This window comes from Anabrus simplex, chromosome 1 (genome assembly GCF_040414725.1).
Source record: "Anabrus simplex isolate iqAnaSimp1 chromosome 1, ASM4041472v1, whole genome shotgun sequence".
Lineage (NCBI taxonomy): Eukaryota > Metazoa > Arthropoda > Insecta > Orthoptera > Tettigoniidae > Anabrus > Anabrus simplex.
Genome location: NC_090265.1, coordinates 1,278,902,508 through 1,278,917,713, shown reverse-complemented (window position 1 = coordinate 1,278,917,713; position 15,206 = coordinate 1,278,902,508). Strand labels below are relative to the sequence as shown.

The following is a 15,206-nucleotide window of genomic DNA, read 5'->3' as shown; positions in this document are numbered from 1 at the left end:
CAAAAACTTGTTTTGAACAACTTCAATAGTATGTATTTGTTCGTTAGAACACGGGTCCCAAATTACAGATGCATATTCTAATTTACTCCTAACAAGGCTAGTAAATAACTGAATAACAATTGATGATTGAGTAAATAATTTAGAACTCCTTATTATAAACCCGAGCATATGATTGGCATCGTTCGTTATTTTTGTAATATGGGCGTTGAATGTTAATTTTTCATCAAATATTACTCGTAAGTCTCTTATTGCCGAAACTGTTTCTAGTTTGGTATCTTTTATACAGTACGACGCAATCGTACCTTTCTTTTTCCTGGTAAAAGTTACTGATTTACATTTCTTTACATTAAGAGACATACGATTCGTATTGCACCGTTGTACAACATGATCAATGTCCTGCTGTAGCTCATCCTCATCCTTCTTGTGATGTATGACTTTAAATAGTTTTACATCGTCAGGAAACAGCAAACTACTGGCATGACGAAGATTATTCGGCAAGTCGTTTATCAAAATTAAAAATAGAAGGGGACCCAAATTAAATCCTTGAGGAACACCGGAGTAGCTAATGAAGTTGTCTGAGATTTCGCCTTTAAAAGACACAAACTGACATCGATCTTTCAGGTAAGTACATAACATTCGAAGTAGTGGTTTCGAGAACCCATACTGGTGCATTTTTTGGACAAGAATTTTATGATCTATCTTGTCGAATGCTTTTTCAAAGTCTGTATAGACAACATCCGTTCTTCCGTTGTTATCCAATACATCATACAGTGTCTGAGTAAATCCTACAAGATTTGTAATAACAGATCTATTAGGCAAAAATCCATGCTGAAATTCTGAAATACCTGCCTTAATGTGATTATAGATCTTAAAATATAGTATATGTTCGTATACTTTTGCAAAGGCGTCAATAATGGAAACAGGGCGGTAGTTAGATATATTTTCATGAACGCCTGCCTTCGGAACTGGTGTAATTTTTGATATTTTCCACCTTTCAGGGAAGCAAGACTTTTTTAATGAAAGGTTGAAATTGAAGGTCAGCTGTGGAACCAGTATTTCAGCACAGCCTTTAATTATATAAGGTGGGATGTTATCTGGACCGCTTGCCTTTTTAGGTTTTAGTTTTCCATTAATGACTCGTTTTACCTCCTCTTCTGATATAGAAGTAATATTGAGCACATCCATAGTTGGTAATACAGGAATCTCATCCAAGTCCATGTTATCGATATTATAATTAAAGTCCGGGATGGTATACACCGATGAGAAATATTGCAATATTTCCAGTTTCATACCTGTTGTCGTTATAGAAATAGCCATTATCACTTATTCGCGTTTCTCTTTTACTACTAGTAAACGTCCAGAAATTATTAATATTGTGTTTTATTCCATTTTCTCAGTTGTGAATATATATTTTATATGCAATGTTTATTTTAGATTTTAGTTCACTTCTAAGCTGCCTAAATCGATCGTCATAATATTTTGAAAACTTTCTCTTCCTGGCACATTTCTTTTTTCGCTTTAGAGTTTGGATAATATCATATTTTTGAATGAGATTCCTCTTGGGAATGCATACATTACAACATTTGTAGAGTGAGGTGTAAAAGAAATCTACTGCAAGGTCAACGTTCTCAAAGGAATACAACGGGTTCCAGTCAAAGTCACACACTTCACAGTAAAGTTTCATAAAATCTGCGTTTTTGAAGTCACGGCATATGTTCTTAAAAATGGGAAGTTTCCTGGTTGGTAACGATAATAAAGAGTGCGGGATGATGCAAATCTTCTGGTACCAGTACGAATTCTTCATGTTTTATATTAATTGGTATGTTGGCCAAAACCAAGTCTAGTGTTCTAGAGTTAAAATTGAGAACATTGTTATGATTTCAATCCTAAATACGACATGAAATTTGCTAGACTACGACTGGCCATTGATCCTTCAGTAAAATTATAAGTTACATCATTAATTTCAGCTAAATTAAAATCACCCATAATGATGCAATCGGACATTATAAAGTGATCAATGTTTTCGACATAGTTAATGTAATCCTGATATACAGAGTAGCCAGAAGAGGGAGTTATATAGACAACATTTATAAATAACTTTCGCTTGTTACCGAGAATTTGAAGAGTAAGAGATTCACATTGTTGACTATTGTAAACAGAGGATAGCTTTACACGGTATCCCTTTTTAATAGCTGTCAATACTCCACCTCCACGTGACTTTCCTGTTAGTGATACGTCCCTATCATTTCAAAATACTACATATCGATCATCGAATAATTCACTATCAAATACATCATTCGCCAAGAACGTTTCAGTTAACACTAGTACATCAAATGAACAGCAAAGGAGATTTTGAAGAAATAACTCACACTTGGTACGAAGTCCTCTAACGTTTTGGTAGTAAATTGACAAATTGTTTACTGACATTTAAAAGGCAATAAAAATGTTAAATAAAATGTAGAAGTTAACAAATGACTGATCATTGGAAAATATTCAAACATTAAGGGTAGTAAAGGAAACCAAAACGCATTACAGTTTACCTAAATCTTCGACACTACGAAGGACATGAGCAGGACTTCCGTCTTCTTTCCTGATCATTATTTTTCCACTGTTATTAACCCATAGGTATTTATAATCTTTGTCGTGCTGCAGCTGTTTTGCCTTAGCAAACAGAATTCTCCTCCCTGGGGATAAGGACTGGTTAATGTACACAGGATTAGCAACTGTAAAGCCCAGGTGAGAAGTGGATAAGTTTCTTTTGATTTTTCGCCTCTCAAGGAGCTGTTCCTTATGACATCTGCGAACGAACTTCACAATAATGCCTGCAGTTGGACGATTGTTGACCTTTTTTAATCTATGGCAAGCATCAATCATGTCCTCTTTAAGCTCAACATCTAAGACCCTAGCGACATTTACGATGGTCTGAACAAAGTTTTCAATGGAAACCTCGGGAACACCATATATTTCAAGAGTATTTACCCTAAAATATTGTTCACTGTCATCACATCGGATCGAAAGGTCATGTACTGTTTTCTGGAGCCGCTGATTTTCGGATAACAGATTCTCAATTATAGTTTGCTGTCTTGCTATTATTGCTTGCTGATTATCAAGAAGTTTCTGATGCTCATCTAATCTCTCGTGGCAGACATTATGAGCCTTTTGGTGAATTTTCTACCTGGCACACTAGCAAAGTCAACAGTAACTTAGAAGACAAAATACTGTGTAGCCGACATACTTTGTCCTTGTGGCAGCCTCCGCATGGGGGAAGTTGTAGTAATAATAATAATAATAATAATAATAATAATAATAATAATAATAATAATAATAATAATAATAATAATAATAATAATAATAATAAAAAAACTAGCTGTCTTTCAATATCAGTAGTTGTTTTCCTTAGAGCTGTCATATCCTCCTTCAGAGTAACCAGAAGTTCATAGATGTCACCAACAGATGGCATCTCAGCTATTGACATTTCATCACTCACAGTGCTCAAACGTTTTTTACTATGACAAGCTTTGCACCTCCATTTATGATCACTGGATGAGAGTAACTTCAAGTCTCTGTCTTGGAGATTCACACATTTAGAATGAAACCATTTACTGCAATTAGAACGCTGTATTTTAGCAGTGGTATCCTGCCTGGATATGGATTTTCCACACTCAAACAGGTGCTAATCGCAAGCGTAGGCAAACAGTGAAGAACGTACTCCGGTGTTTTGAATTCGTTGGGTTTGCAACACTGACTGCCTAATGTTTACATACAATATCCTTTATAAAGAATAAAAATTAAACCAGTATTACGTCTATCTTTATTATTCACTATTAGTTACGAAGCATGCTGTAATAAATGAAACCTTTTAAGATTGATTTCATACTAGAATAGCGTAATCAAATGTCCAAAATAAAGAAACAGGGCAGTAATTAAAGCTAATGATTATGAATACACACTTTTGATAAACACTCATTATTACTATGCATTTATTTAATGTCAGTGAAATGTGATGTGTAATTTTTTAAGTGCGGTTCGCTTCCTCAAAGGAATAAAAAGGTAAAAGTAAGATACTTAATTTTCTAATCGTACAACCCCCAACTTATATGGTAGATATCCTGCACAGGATCAGTTTTATTTAATAAATAGGTCTACTCTTTACAATAATGAGGACGTAACGTGTAAATACATAGGAAAGTAGCATGGATATTTGCCGTTAAGTTATTGTAGACATAATCAAGTTTTATATTATAACTTAATTATAATACTAGCATATCCTGTGCAGGATTAAGGCAAGATTTGACATAATGTGACAATGTCATTATGGGCTGTACTAACAGGTTCAGACAATAGAAGCTTGGCCTCCTGAGCCCAAGTTGACATAAATACTTGCCCAGTAGCATTATTTTATTACCAAATGAGGTTTTGGAGAAGTCAGTGTACTGCTAAAAATGCATCCACATGAATCAGTAGAGCTTCCCCCACAGTATTAATTTTGTATTTGAAAGGTCTTTTGCTTTAGGCTTTAAGTTGCAGGTATAATTAGCATTCAGTGTGAATGGCATTTTGAAAACGGAAAGAGTAGTTTCATTTTCCAGGTAAAAGTTTGGCTGTTATTCCGGTAGAAACTACTGGGGTAGCTTGATGCCTCCCCTTTCGCTGTTCACATGGTGCAGAGTCAAAAAAATAAATGTTTTACTTTACGTACGGGTCCATCTAAAAATACTTTAATGCAAGCATTTACTTTTCTTATATGGCAAATAAATGCTGGGACAGTTCCAATCCATAGGCCACAGCTGATTCCTTCCACCTCCTTAGCCAATTTCATTCACCATCATTCATTTAATCTTCATTAGCTCCTCAATTGAGGCTGGTATCAGGAAGGACATGCAGCTGTAAAACATGCCATATAAATTCATCTCACGTCATCCCTGCTCCCGTATCAAGAAACGGTACTAAGGGGTGGATAAACAACATATAAGAATGAAATGTTGCCTGTTTGTCTTCCTTCCAAAACAGCATCAAGTCTAAACTGTTAGGCAGAATTCCATAGTATTTTGTACTAACATTCTCAGAGGGATTTTTCACATGACTATGTTTCATTTTAAAATATAGACTTGAAAATATAATTTTTGCCTAATTATTTGCAAAATATGTATTTTCTAATTAGTGTTTTTGACGGACTGAAAAGTTTTATGGTTACATCAACTAAGTCAACCAGGAAATATGGCTTCCTCCTTAACAAATTATTGATAACAAATTATTGATATCACCTGGTCACTTTTACAATATTATTAATCTCAAAAGCTGTACCATGCTGTCTTTGATTCTTATGTGGTGAGTAGAATATTGTGTATTCTTTTGGTTAAAAATGGCCGACCCTCAGCCATTTCAATTACATGATGCCTCAAATATAAATATGTAAACAGTCTGTTTCTTATTTCACAATTGCTAATTTGTCTTGACTCATACTCTGTGCACATTCCATATGTCAACAACCAATCTGTCTTTACAGTTTTGGATTCACTTTTCCTGAATAGCAGCATCAGAAGTCTTTGTTGTATCATTAGCATCACCGGTAGTCTAAAAATTCCTGGGCTTTTCCTAAGTAGCATGATGAGAACCCTCTAACCCTCCATCTTCTGGCACTATAACTTCATTCATTTCATCAATTTTTTCCATGTAGTTTTCTTGGTAAGGTACAGGAGTGGTTTACCATTGCCTTCTGCCACACAGTGGTCCTTTCTCTTGTCACTCAAGTGGTCATCCACCTCAGACATTCTCCTTTACTGCTTCTGCCCAGCATAGGAACCGACATGGAGAACAGACGCTGCATTAGTGATTTGAGTGGAATCTCCTCCATCCAGGGGACCATCACTAAAGGGACTTACCTGCCCCCAAAGCCGCTGATCCCTTCATATATCACTGCCCAACACTTGATGTTGAGACTGTCTGTATGATCTGCTCCAATATTGTAGTGAGATAACCCGGCCAGACACGTGACAGGGGCGTAAGAACAGGATATCTAGTCGCCCTATACTAGATATATTATGTGCTCTATATCAGAAATGAATTGGGGCACAACTCTCAAGAAAATGATTAGAAAAGTTTATTAAACACTTTCTGACTCAACTCAACTCTACATTCAACAACACATTGCACAATCACTCAGTACAAAAAGAGAAAAGAATCATAGTTTCAGTCACAGAGTAATAATAAATTTATCGCGGTTCTGGTGCGAGAAGTGTGGAGAGACAATCTCTGGATAACACAATTGAATAATAAAAAAACCACTACCATAGATATGAAAAATACTACAGACGCTACGATCTATTTTTCTCATCATGTCAAATTTTTAATGACACTAACTACAGAAGAAAAATTATTAATTCCAATAGCTCCCCTTGTCGTAAAAATTTGACCACACACACAAATAAGAAAAATAAGCAACACACATAGATAAACACGCAGACGTTAATCAAGTCCTAACAAGTTCCTAAATTTAGAAGTTCCCTCACCTGACAATGCCTTGGTGAAAACATCTGTCACATTTTCATCTGATGGTACATACACAAACTTTACCAATCCCTTGGCCACAATGTCCTTTACAAACAAATAGCAAACATCCATATGTTTAGTTTTCTCAGACACAACATGAGTTGAGCTCACATGTATAGCACCTTGATTATCACAAAAAATTTGACTTGGCACTTTAACATAATTACAGTCATCAAACTCATTGAAAAAATTATGCAACCACAACATTTCCTTTGTGCACACCACCATTGATACAAACTCAGCCTCCACAGTTGAAGTAGCAACAATCTGTTGTTTTTTGCTAGGCCATATAACTGGACAACCAGCAAATTTGCACACATGCCCAGAAATAGATTTCCTGTCCTCCGAGTTAGCATGATCAGCATCGCAATAAACACTCATTGAATCATTACTAGCTTTGTAGCATAACCTCACACCTCTTGTCTTCTTCAGATATCTAAACACTTCTTTATTCTTTGCCAATTTTTTATGCTAGGGTTCTGAGAGTACTGGCTCAGCTTGCAGACCGCAAAGGATATGTCCGGTCTTGTATTGTTGGCTATATAAAGTAGGTTGCCTACAGCCTTTTGATACGAAGTCTGATTACAACTATCGGCCTCCCCTGAAATCCTCTTGTACCCTACATCCAACGGAGCAACACATCCTTTGGCATTTTCTAAGTTATACCCATGTATCAGATTATCAATTTGCATTGATCAACATACACCGCACTTTGGTTACAGTCATTGACATCGATAAAAAACTCTTAATTAGCTCAAGATCCTTGAAGTCTAGATAGCGACACTTAAACCACTCCAAAACTTCAACAATACCGATAGCTATCATACCATCAACATACACTCCAACTAGCATATTTTTACCGAAGTACACACGTGGTTCACAAACAGATCTTTTAAGACCGATTGACTTCAAGACACTATCAAAACAAATGTTCCAGTCCTTCGAACTTTGGTGTAAATCATACATGCTTTTCTTTAATTTGTAGACACAGTTGGGTTTTCTTTCAAAACCACTTGGTTGCTCCACAAACACTTCCTCCTTAACGTTACTCTTTAGAAATGCTGCATCTACACCATAATGTTAAATATTCCAACCTTTGACAACCGCAAGAGCAATCAAGATTCTGACAGTCTAACGCCTCAAAACAGGACTATAAGTATCATTATAATAAACACCTTCTACCTGCTTATAACCTAAAGCTACAAGCTTAGCCCTGTAAATGTTCTCATTACAATCAAGTCCTTCTTTGATTCTGAACACTCAGTTTTTCCTTTTGGTCTCTACCAATTCCCAACACTCATTTTTCTCAAAATTACTTATCTCCTTCTCCATTGCTGATTTCAATTTTTCACATTTAGGACCAGTCAAAGCTTCCTTGGCGCTCTTTGGTAAACTGTCAGTTACAGCAGACACAGTATGCAAATTACATCGAATGCAATCCACACACTCTCGTCTGTTTCTGATTCTCTGTGACCTACGTAGTTCAGGAATTATGGGTTCTTCCTGCACTTCAGCATTGATCATATTCACACTGATTTCAGGACCTTTATCTAGCTCATCAATTACTTGCTCATCAATTCTGCGCACCAAGTCAGATTCATTATCAGAGTCAAACTAACGTAAATCTACGACCAATGGTTTCTAACAGGCAACACAGTAGCAGGTCCTTCCTTAGTTTTCATGGGAAATACTCTCTCCTCAAATAGTACATTTCTGAACAAAACAACACACTTGTTTTTCAAGTCCCACAGCCTATAACCTCTTCTATTGTCAGGATAGCCCAAAAGGACACATTCCTTTTCTCTAGACTCTAATTTTTCAGCTTTGTTATGTTCCTCATATGCCCAAGCACGACATCCAAATACTCTCATTCTACAAATTTCCTCGTCAGACAATTCTTTGTTAAACCACAACTCATAGGGTACATTGTTTTCAATAGCAGATACCTTACACCTATTCTTAATGTAACAGGCAGTATAGAGCGCCTCACCCCAAAAATTCAAAGGCCTACCTGCATTTAATAACATGCACCGAACTAAAGTCAGAAGCTGTTGATTCAGCTTCTCTGCCACTCCCATTTACTGGTTTTCCCCTGGTAAAGACAGCCCGTGAACAATACCATATTCTCCAGCTCTTTTCTTGAATGTAATTATTTTTTCACAAGCCTCATTTTTGTGCTTTAACACACTCACTTCACTGTGTCCGGCTCCATGGCTAAATGGTTAGCGTGCTGGCATTTGGTCATAAGGATCCTTAACCTTAATTGTTTAATTTCGCTGGCATGGGGGCTGGGTGTATGTGTCATCTTCATCATCATTTCATCCTCATCATGACGCGCAGGTTGCCTACGGGTGTCAAATCAAAAGACCTGCATCTGGCGAGCCGAACTTGTCCTCGGACACTCCTGGCACTAAAAGTCATACGCTATTTCATTTTTACTTCACTGTATCTGGAATAGTCATCTGTCAAGGTTAGGAAATATTTCCCCCCTCCCAAGGTTTCAAGTTTTACATAACAAACATCAGAGTAAACAAGATCTAAGGGAGCTGGTGATTTCACTAGTCTATCTGGGAAAGGAACCCTTTTAGCTTTGCCTTTCAAGCACACTTCTCACTACCTTTTTGCTTGCCAATCAAATCACTGTCAAGCAAATTTTTAGCATGCCCAAAACGGTCATGCTGTATTTCTCTTGTTACCATCTTGCAAGTAACTGCACACACAGATTCCTGTTCACCATCACTATCTTGACAGATTTCTCTAGTTCATACCAATCACATTTGATGCTATACATGTTATCTTCTTCTCTTGCATAGGCACTGAACATTTCTTCATCTCCATTCCCTTTGTCATAAGCAGTCAGCTTTCCATTGTCTATCTCAAAACGCACATTAGTTTTCTCAAGTTGCCTCACCGACAAAATATTATCAGATGCATCTGGAAACCACAGCACTTTGGTTAGTTTCAAAGTCCATCCACCACCCTGATCACTTATTTTCAGCACTATGGACCCACTGCCTTTCACATCACATACAACACTTTTCTTTCCCACCTGCACTGAACCTGACACATTTCTTGCAAAGTTGTTCAACAACTCATGGTGAGGTGTAATATGGTGGTTACAACCATTGTCCACAATCCAAGTACAGTATTTGCATCACTTGACTTTTCGTCCTGTTTACATTCTTTGTCCTCAGGTCCTCTCATCAAATGCACAGCATATTTCACTTTCACAGCTATTTCCAATCTTCTCTTCTGCTGTCTCCAGTTCTTTCTTCTCATCATAAGTGGCAACTTTATTCTTGAATTCTCTCTGTGGCTTCTTGTTGTCATGGGCATTCCTGTCTGAGTCACTTGTACTAGCCTCAGAGTTTCTGCACTTAAACGAAGGATGTCCCTCCTTGCCACAAGTGTAACAAATTACATTTCCTCTTGACTTGGCTTCTCTTACTTTTAGACACACTCTTGCAAAATGCTCAAGTTGACCACAACAGTGACATGATCTATCAGAAGAGCTGAATTTTTCATCAGAAAAATTGTGTTTTTTTCTCAAAACCATGGACTTTCCCTTTGTTCTTCATAACATAGCTTCTCAATTCTTGATTTTTCTTCACACATTCATCCTTCTCTCTCTCTCTCTCTCTCTCTCTCTCTCTCTCTAGTCTATCTTCTTCCAGCAGCAATTAATTCTTCACATTTTCTGACGATAGTTTTTCTTCATTTAACTCCATCACATGGGTAATGTGTTTGTAATTTTCTTGCTTCAAACCTCTCAGCATGTAGGCCGCCAGGTCTTGATCATTGATGTTGGATCCATGATTTCTCAATTTTTCCACTAATTGCTCAACCCGATTCAGATATTCCAAAACAGGTTCATCATGTTTCTTGATGCAGCTTGCCAATTCGTCCATGGTACTCACAAATTGAAAAGGAGAGATTTTGAAATGGATTGCCTCAAGTCTGTTTCAGGCATGCTTTGTTCGTACATGTCTGGTTACATAATTCAAGTAACAGTCCTCTACCAACTCCGTCAAGTAACTGAGTGCAGTGGTGTTTAGGTCCTCTTCGTCTGTAGTTAAATCTTCATCATCATCGTAACCGGGATGGATGGCAGCCCAGAATTTCTTTCTTGTTAGGAAAGCCTTCACTTGCTTGCACCACACCACATAGTTTTTCGGCCCAAGTCTCTCAATCTTCGGTGTATCTGCACCTGATGCCATTTTTACTCACGACTTACTGGCTCACTGAGCCCGTAACCTATCAGAAATAAATTGGGGCACAACTCTCAATAATTGATTAGGAAAGTTTATTAAAAACTTTCTGTCTCAACTCAATTCTACACTCAACAACACATAGCGCAATCACTCAGTACAAAAAGACAAAAGAATCATAGTTTCAGTCATAGAGTAATAAAAAATTTAGCGCGGTTCTGGTGCAAGAAGGTTGGATACACAATCTCTGGATAAAACAATTGAATAATAAAAAACATTACCATAGATATGAAGAATACTACAGACACTACGAACTATTTTTCTCATGTCAAATTTTTAACGACACTCAGTACAGAACAAAAATTATTAATTCCAGTACTCTACAAAGAACATTGGAGCAAGATCATCAAAGTTATGTTTGTATGTAGCATAATTCTTTAGAAGATATGGTGAAATAAATTGAGGAATAAAATGAATAGAGTTCATATCTTATTATGATATTTATAAAGTATGTAAAATTTTATTGATATTTACTGTTGTTCAAACATTATATTTATTAGCTGAGAAGTGTTCCCTTCAAAAGGGTATCATTGTACGAGAGAAATGTCTTGTTCTATAGAAAATTGTTAGGATTTATAAATGAAAGTTTGAAAAATTATATATTCCCTTCTTAGAAATATTCTTTTGATTGTAGGGAAAACACTGTATCTTGGATGTTAGCGGTAATGCAATCAAGAGGTTACAAGTGGCGCAGCTCTACCCAATTGCCATCTTCATCAAACCAAAGTCCGTAGACTCGATCATGTGAGTACCATTCAGCTGCATGCTCTACTTTTGAACTCATAATTTTTGTTCATAATTGCATTAAATATACACTAAACACGGTCACTTCCTTGAATGAATGCTGGTGCTAGAGTGAATGGCTGTTAGCAGCATACAAATTAATTAATTTTGGTCATTATACATGTTTTGTCATATCTGTATTCTGATCATTGAAAATGTTCAGAAGACAAATATTTATTTATATGGATCATCTCTTACTGTAGGATGTACCTCAATTCATTACTTTTGGAAGGAGCATAAAACTTATTTATTAGCATAGCAACCAATTTATTGACATAGCAGTGAATCTCAATTAAATACTGTGCCCACCAAATGCCCCTCCCCTCAGTTTGTAGCAGCTCCAAGGAACTAAGTATTGGTACATCCCTAGCAACAAATGAACATCACACAGAGAGATTATTATAAGTTCTTGCTGGACTAGTGATTTTGCATATATTTCCTTAAATATTTTAAGTTATGAAATACATAAAATTATTAACAGAAAAGTTAGATGCAATTTCAGTACAGTTGTCACTTGGGCATCAGAATCAGGGAAATGGTTAGAAGAAGCTGAATATGAAGTGCGGATTCATCAGGTGTATTCAGGAACATTCAGATGCAAATTAAATGTTGAGAATCAGGATATACAGTCTACCTGTACAGGTCGCAAGGTAAGACTACAAACAATTAGATTAGGAGGTTTAGATCGACCAAGTGACAGAGATGTGCCTAGGATGGCAACCACAGAAGCTGAGGCTAGCTCAAAATTAGAGGTTGATATTTTGGTTTGGAATTGTCAGAGTCTGTGGAATAAATGTGAACTACTGGACACATTCTTTATTAAGAATTCACTAAAGATACTGTGTATTTCCGAGCATTGGCTTGCTGAAAAGCAGACAGATTCTATTAATTTAAATTGTTATGTCATCCTACTGCAGTCAACATATTAGTGTTGAGGAATAAAGCACAAAAATAGGCATCTCGCTGTGTTTACTTTGAGTCCTTTAAAATTTAAGTGTAGATAACTCCTTTTTTATGTGTAAAATTAGATTTTGAAGTTGTTGCCATGCTCATATATAATTTAAATCTAGTTGTTGTTTCAGTGTATCAGTATCATAATGGGGATGTAGTTGTCTTTTTTTTGAACAGATGGAAAAGTTGTTATTCAAGTTAGTTAATATAATGGGTTTATGTTGTGCATCTGTGGAGAAATCAATACTCATGTCACTCAAGATCAGAGAAAAATTCACCATTTTCTAAATTTGCTAAGCAGTTCTTGATAATACTTTGGCAAATATTGATGTAAAGCCTTTTAACACTGGTACACTTGACAGAGCTATGATTACACAGGCTCTGATCATTAAGCCCTTTGGCTAAAGTTAGGCAACATTATACCTAGAACATCCACCAATGAATCGGTTTTCAAATATTTTTTTCTTTTCAGAAGATAAAAGGCTAGAATTCATAACAAGATTAAATTAAGTAGATTGGAGTGGGTGGATTTCAAAATAATATCAGCACATGTCACATCTTCATTATAGACTGTTATACCTTTCAGAGCTCAATCTGCAAGCCTCTGTGAATTTACTAAACTCTGCCACAATCCTCTACTTGTAGCTAGCTCTGTGGCCTCATTTAGTTCTATACGTCTTATTTTTAAATAATTGAGAACTAAGTCTACCCATCATCATATTGGTCTCCCTCTACTTCTCTTATCCTCCATGACTGATGGCTGCTTTTTTCCTAGGTAACCTATCTTCCTCCATTCTTCTCACATGACCCCACCACCGAAGCTGGTTTATGCATACAGCTTCATCAATCTAGTTCATTCCTAACTCTTCATTCCAAATACCCTCTTGTCATAGTTCCCACTTGCTTGTACCAGTGATAATTCTCGCTACTTTCATTTCTGTTACTTCTAACTCCTGTAAAGTAACGTTGGTCTGAAAACAGACCGGTAGTTTCGTCCAGGAACTGATTTCTTTCCTACAGAGCACTGTTGATGGCAACTGTGAGCTCATTGCATTAGCTTTGCTGTACCTTAATTCATTCTCACTTACTATACTACTATCCTGGTGGATTACACATTCTAAATACTTGAAATTAATTATCTACATGTTCCAACTTTGTATTCCAAACTCGACATTCAATTCTCTTATGTTTCATCTCTACTGACATCACTTCTATGTTTACAAGCTGCCCTTAATTCACCATTCCACAAAGATGTATGCTTTTTCCCCATCTTTACACACAGTTGTTCCCAGGCGTAACATTGCTGTGTCTACTACATCATTCCTGTATGCCACCCATTCTCTTTCTGTGTCCTGAACTTGCTTAATGTCTATTGTTGGGAACTTTTCACTAATCTTATCTCTGTACTTCTGTCTAATTTCCTTGCCCTGGAGATTTTCTGCCCTTATTCATTTGCAGACATATTTCACTTTCTCTCTCAGGCCTAGAGATAGTTCACTACAGATCAGACTGTGGTCTGTTATCCCTACCATAGCCTAATATTCCTAACCGATTTCTTGAATTCAAAGTCTTTTATAGATCTGCTGCCCTTACCCTCTCATATGTAGTGGTGAATAACATTATTCTTGAAGATGGTATTCGTAACTGCTAATCCCATACTAACACAGAAGTCCAGCAAACACTTCCCATTCGTATTAACTTCCATATCTTCTCCATATTGACCCATCACCTTTTCGTATCCTTCAATTATATTTCCAACTCTCCTATTAAAATTGCCCAATACCACTATCCTATCCTTGCTGTTGACCCTGACTATACGAGGTGTGTTCAAAAAAAGACCGAACTGTGGCTAGAAAAACTTTATTATGTAGCTTACATCATTTCACAGACTGTCCCCTTCAAAATAGTCCCCTGCACTATCAACAGCGTGTAGCCAACGTTTCTTCCACTTTTGGAATGCTTCCTGGAATGCACTTTCTTTGATGGCACGAAGTTGCCTCGTCGCATTCTCCTTGATCTCTTCATTGTCTTGGAAACGATGTCCTTTCAAGGTGGTTTTCAATTTGGGGAATAAGAAAAAGTCTGCTGGAGCCAAGTCGGGAGAATAGGGCGGATGGGGCACAACAGGAATTTGGTGTTCTGCCAGATAACTGCGGACCGAGAGAGAGGCATGTGCTGGCGCATTGTCATGGTGCAACATCCAAGATTTGTTTTCCCACAGTTCAGGCCTCTTCCTGCGCACAGCAAATGCGTTAAAACATTCTGGTACAGTTCTTTGTTCACTGTCTGGCCTTGGGGTACAAACTCGTGATGGACAATGCCTTTCGAATCAAAAAACACAATCAGCATCACCTTGATGTTTGAACGACTCATTCGTGCTTTTTTCGGTCGAGGAGAACCTTTCCCCACCCACTGTGATGATTGCCTTTTGGTTTCGACATCGTAACATCTCAAATGTTTCCACAAACGTTTTCCCAACTTTGAAGCAGAACTTCACGCACATGCGTTGTTCCTCAAGCTGTTTCATTATAGAATTCGACGAACATGTGACACACGCAATCACTTCAGAGGCTCTAACTCAACTGATAATGCAGGCAATGGAATGCGGAAAGCAGCGGTCTGTTGTCAGAAGTTGCCGCTAGGCGCCGCCACAGT

General features: G+C 37.1%; 1 protein-coding gene across 4 annotated transcripts in view; it reads left to right on the top strand.

Annotated features, from left to right (window-relative positions):
- The window catches only part of dlg1 (discs large 1), a 961,276-nt gene that overhangs the window by 926,714 nt on the left and 19,356 nt on the right, over positions 1-15,206 (top strand). For all 4 annotated transcript variants that reach the window (XM_067137677.2, XM_067137678.2, XM_067137675.2 and 1 more), the window contains one exon: positions 11,452-11,561. In XM_067137677.2, coding sequence (XP_066993778.2) covers positions 11,452-11,561 — 110 coding nt within the window. The remainder of the gene's footprint in view (positions 1-11,451; positions 11,562-15,206) is intronic.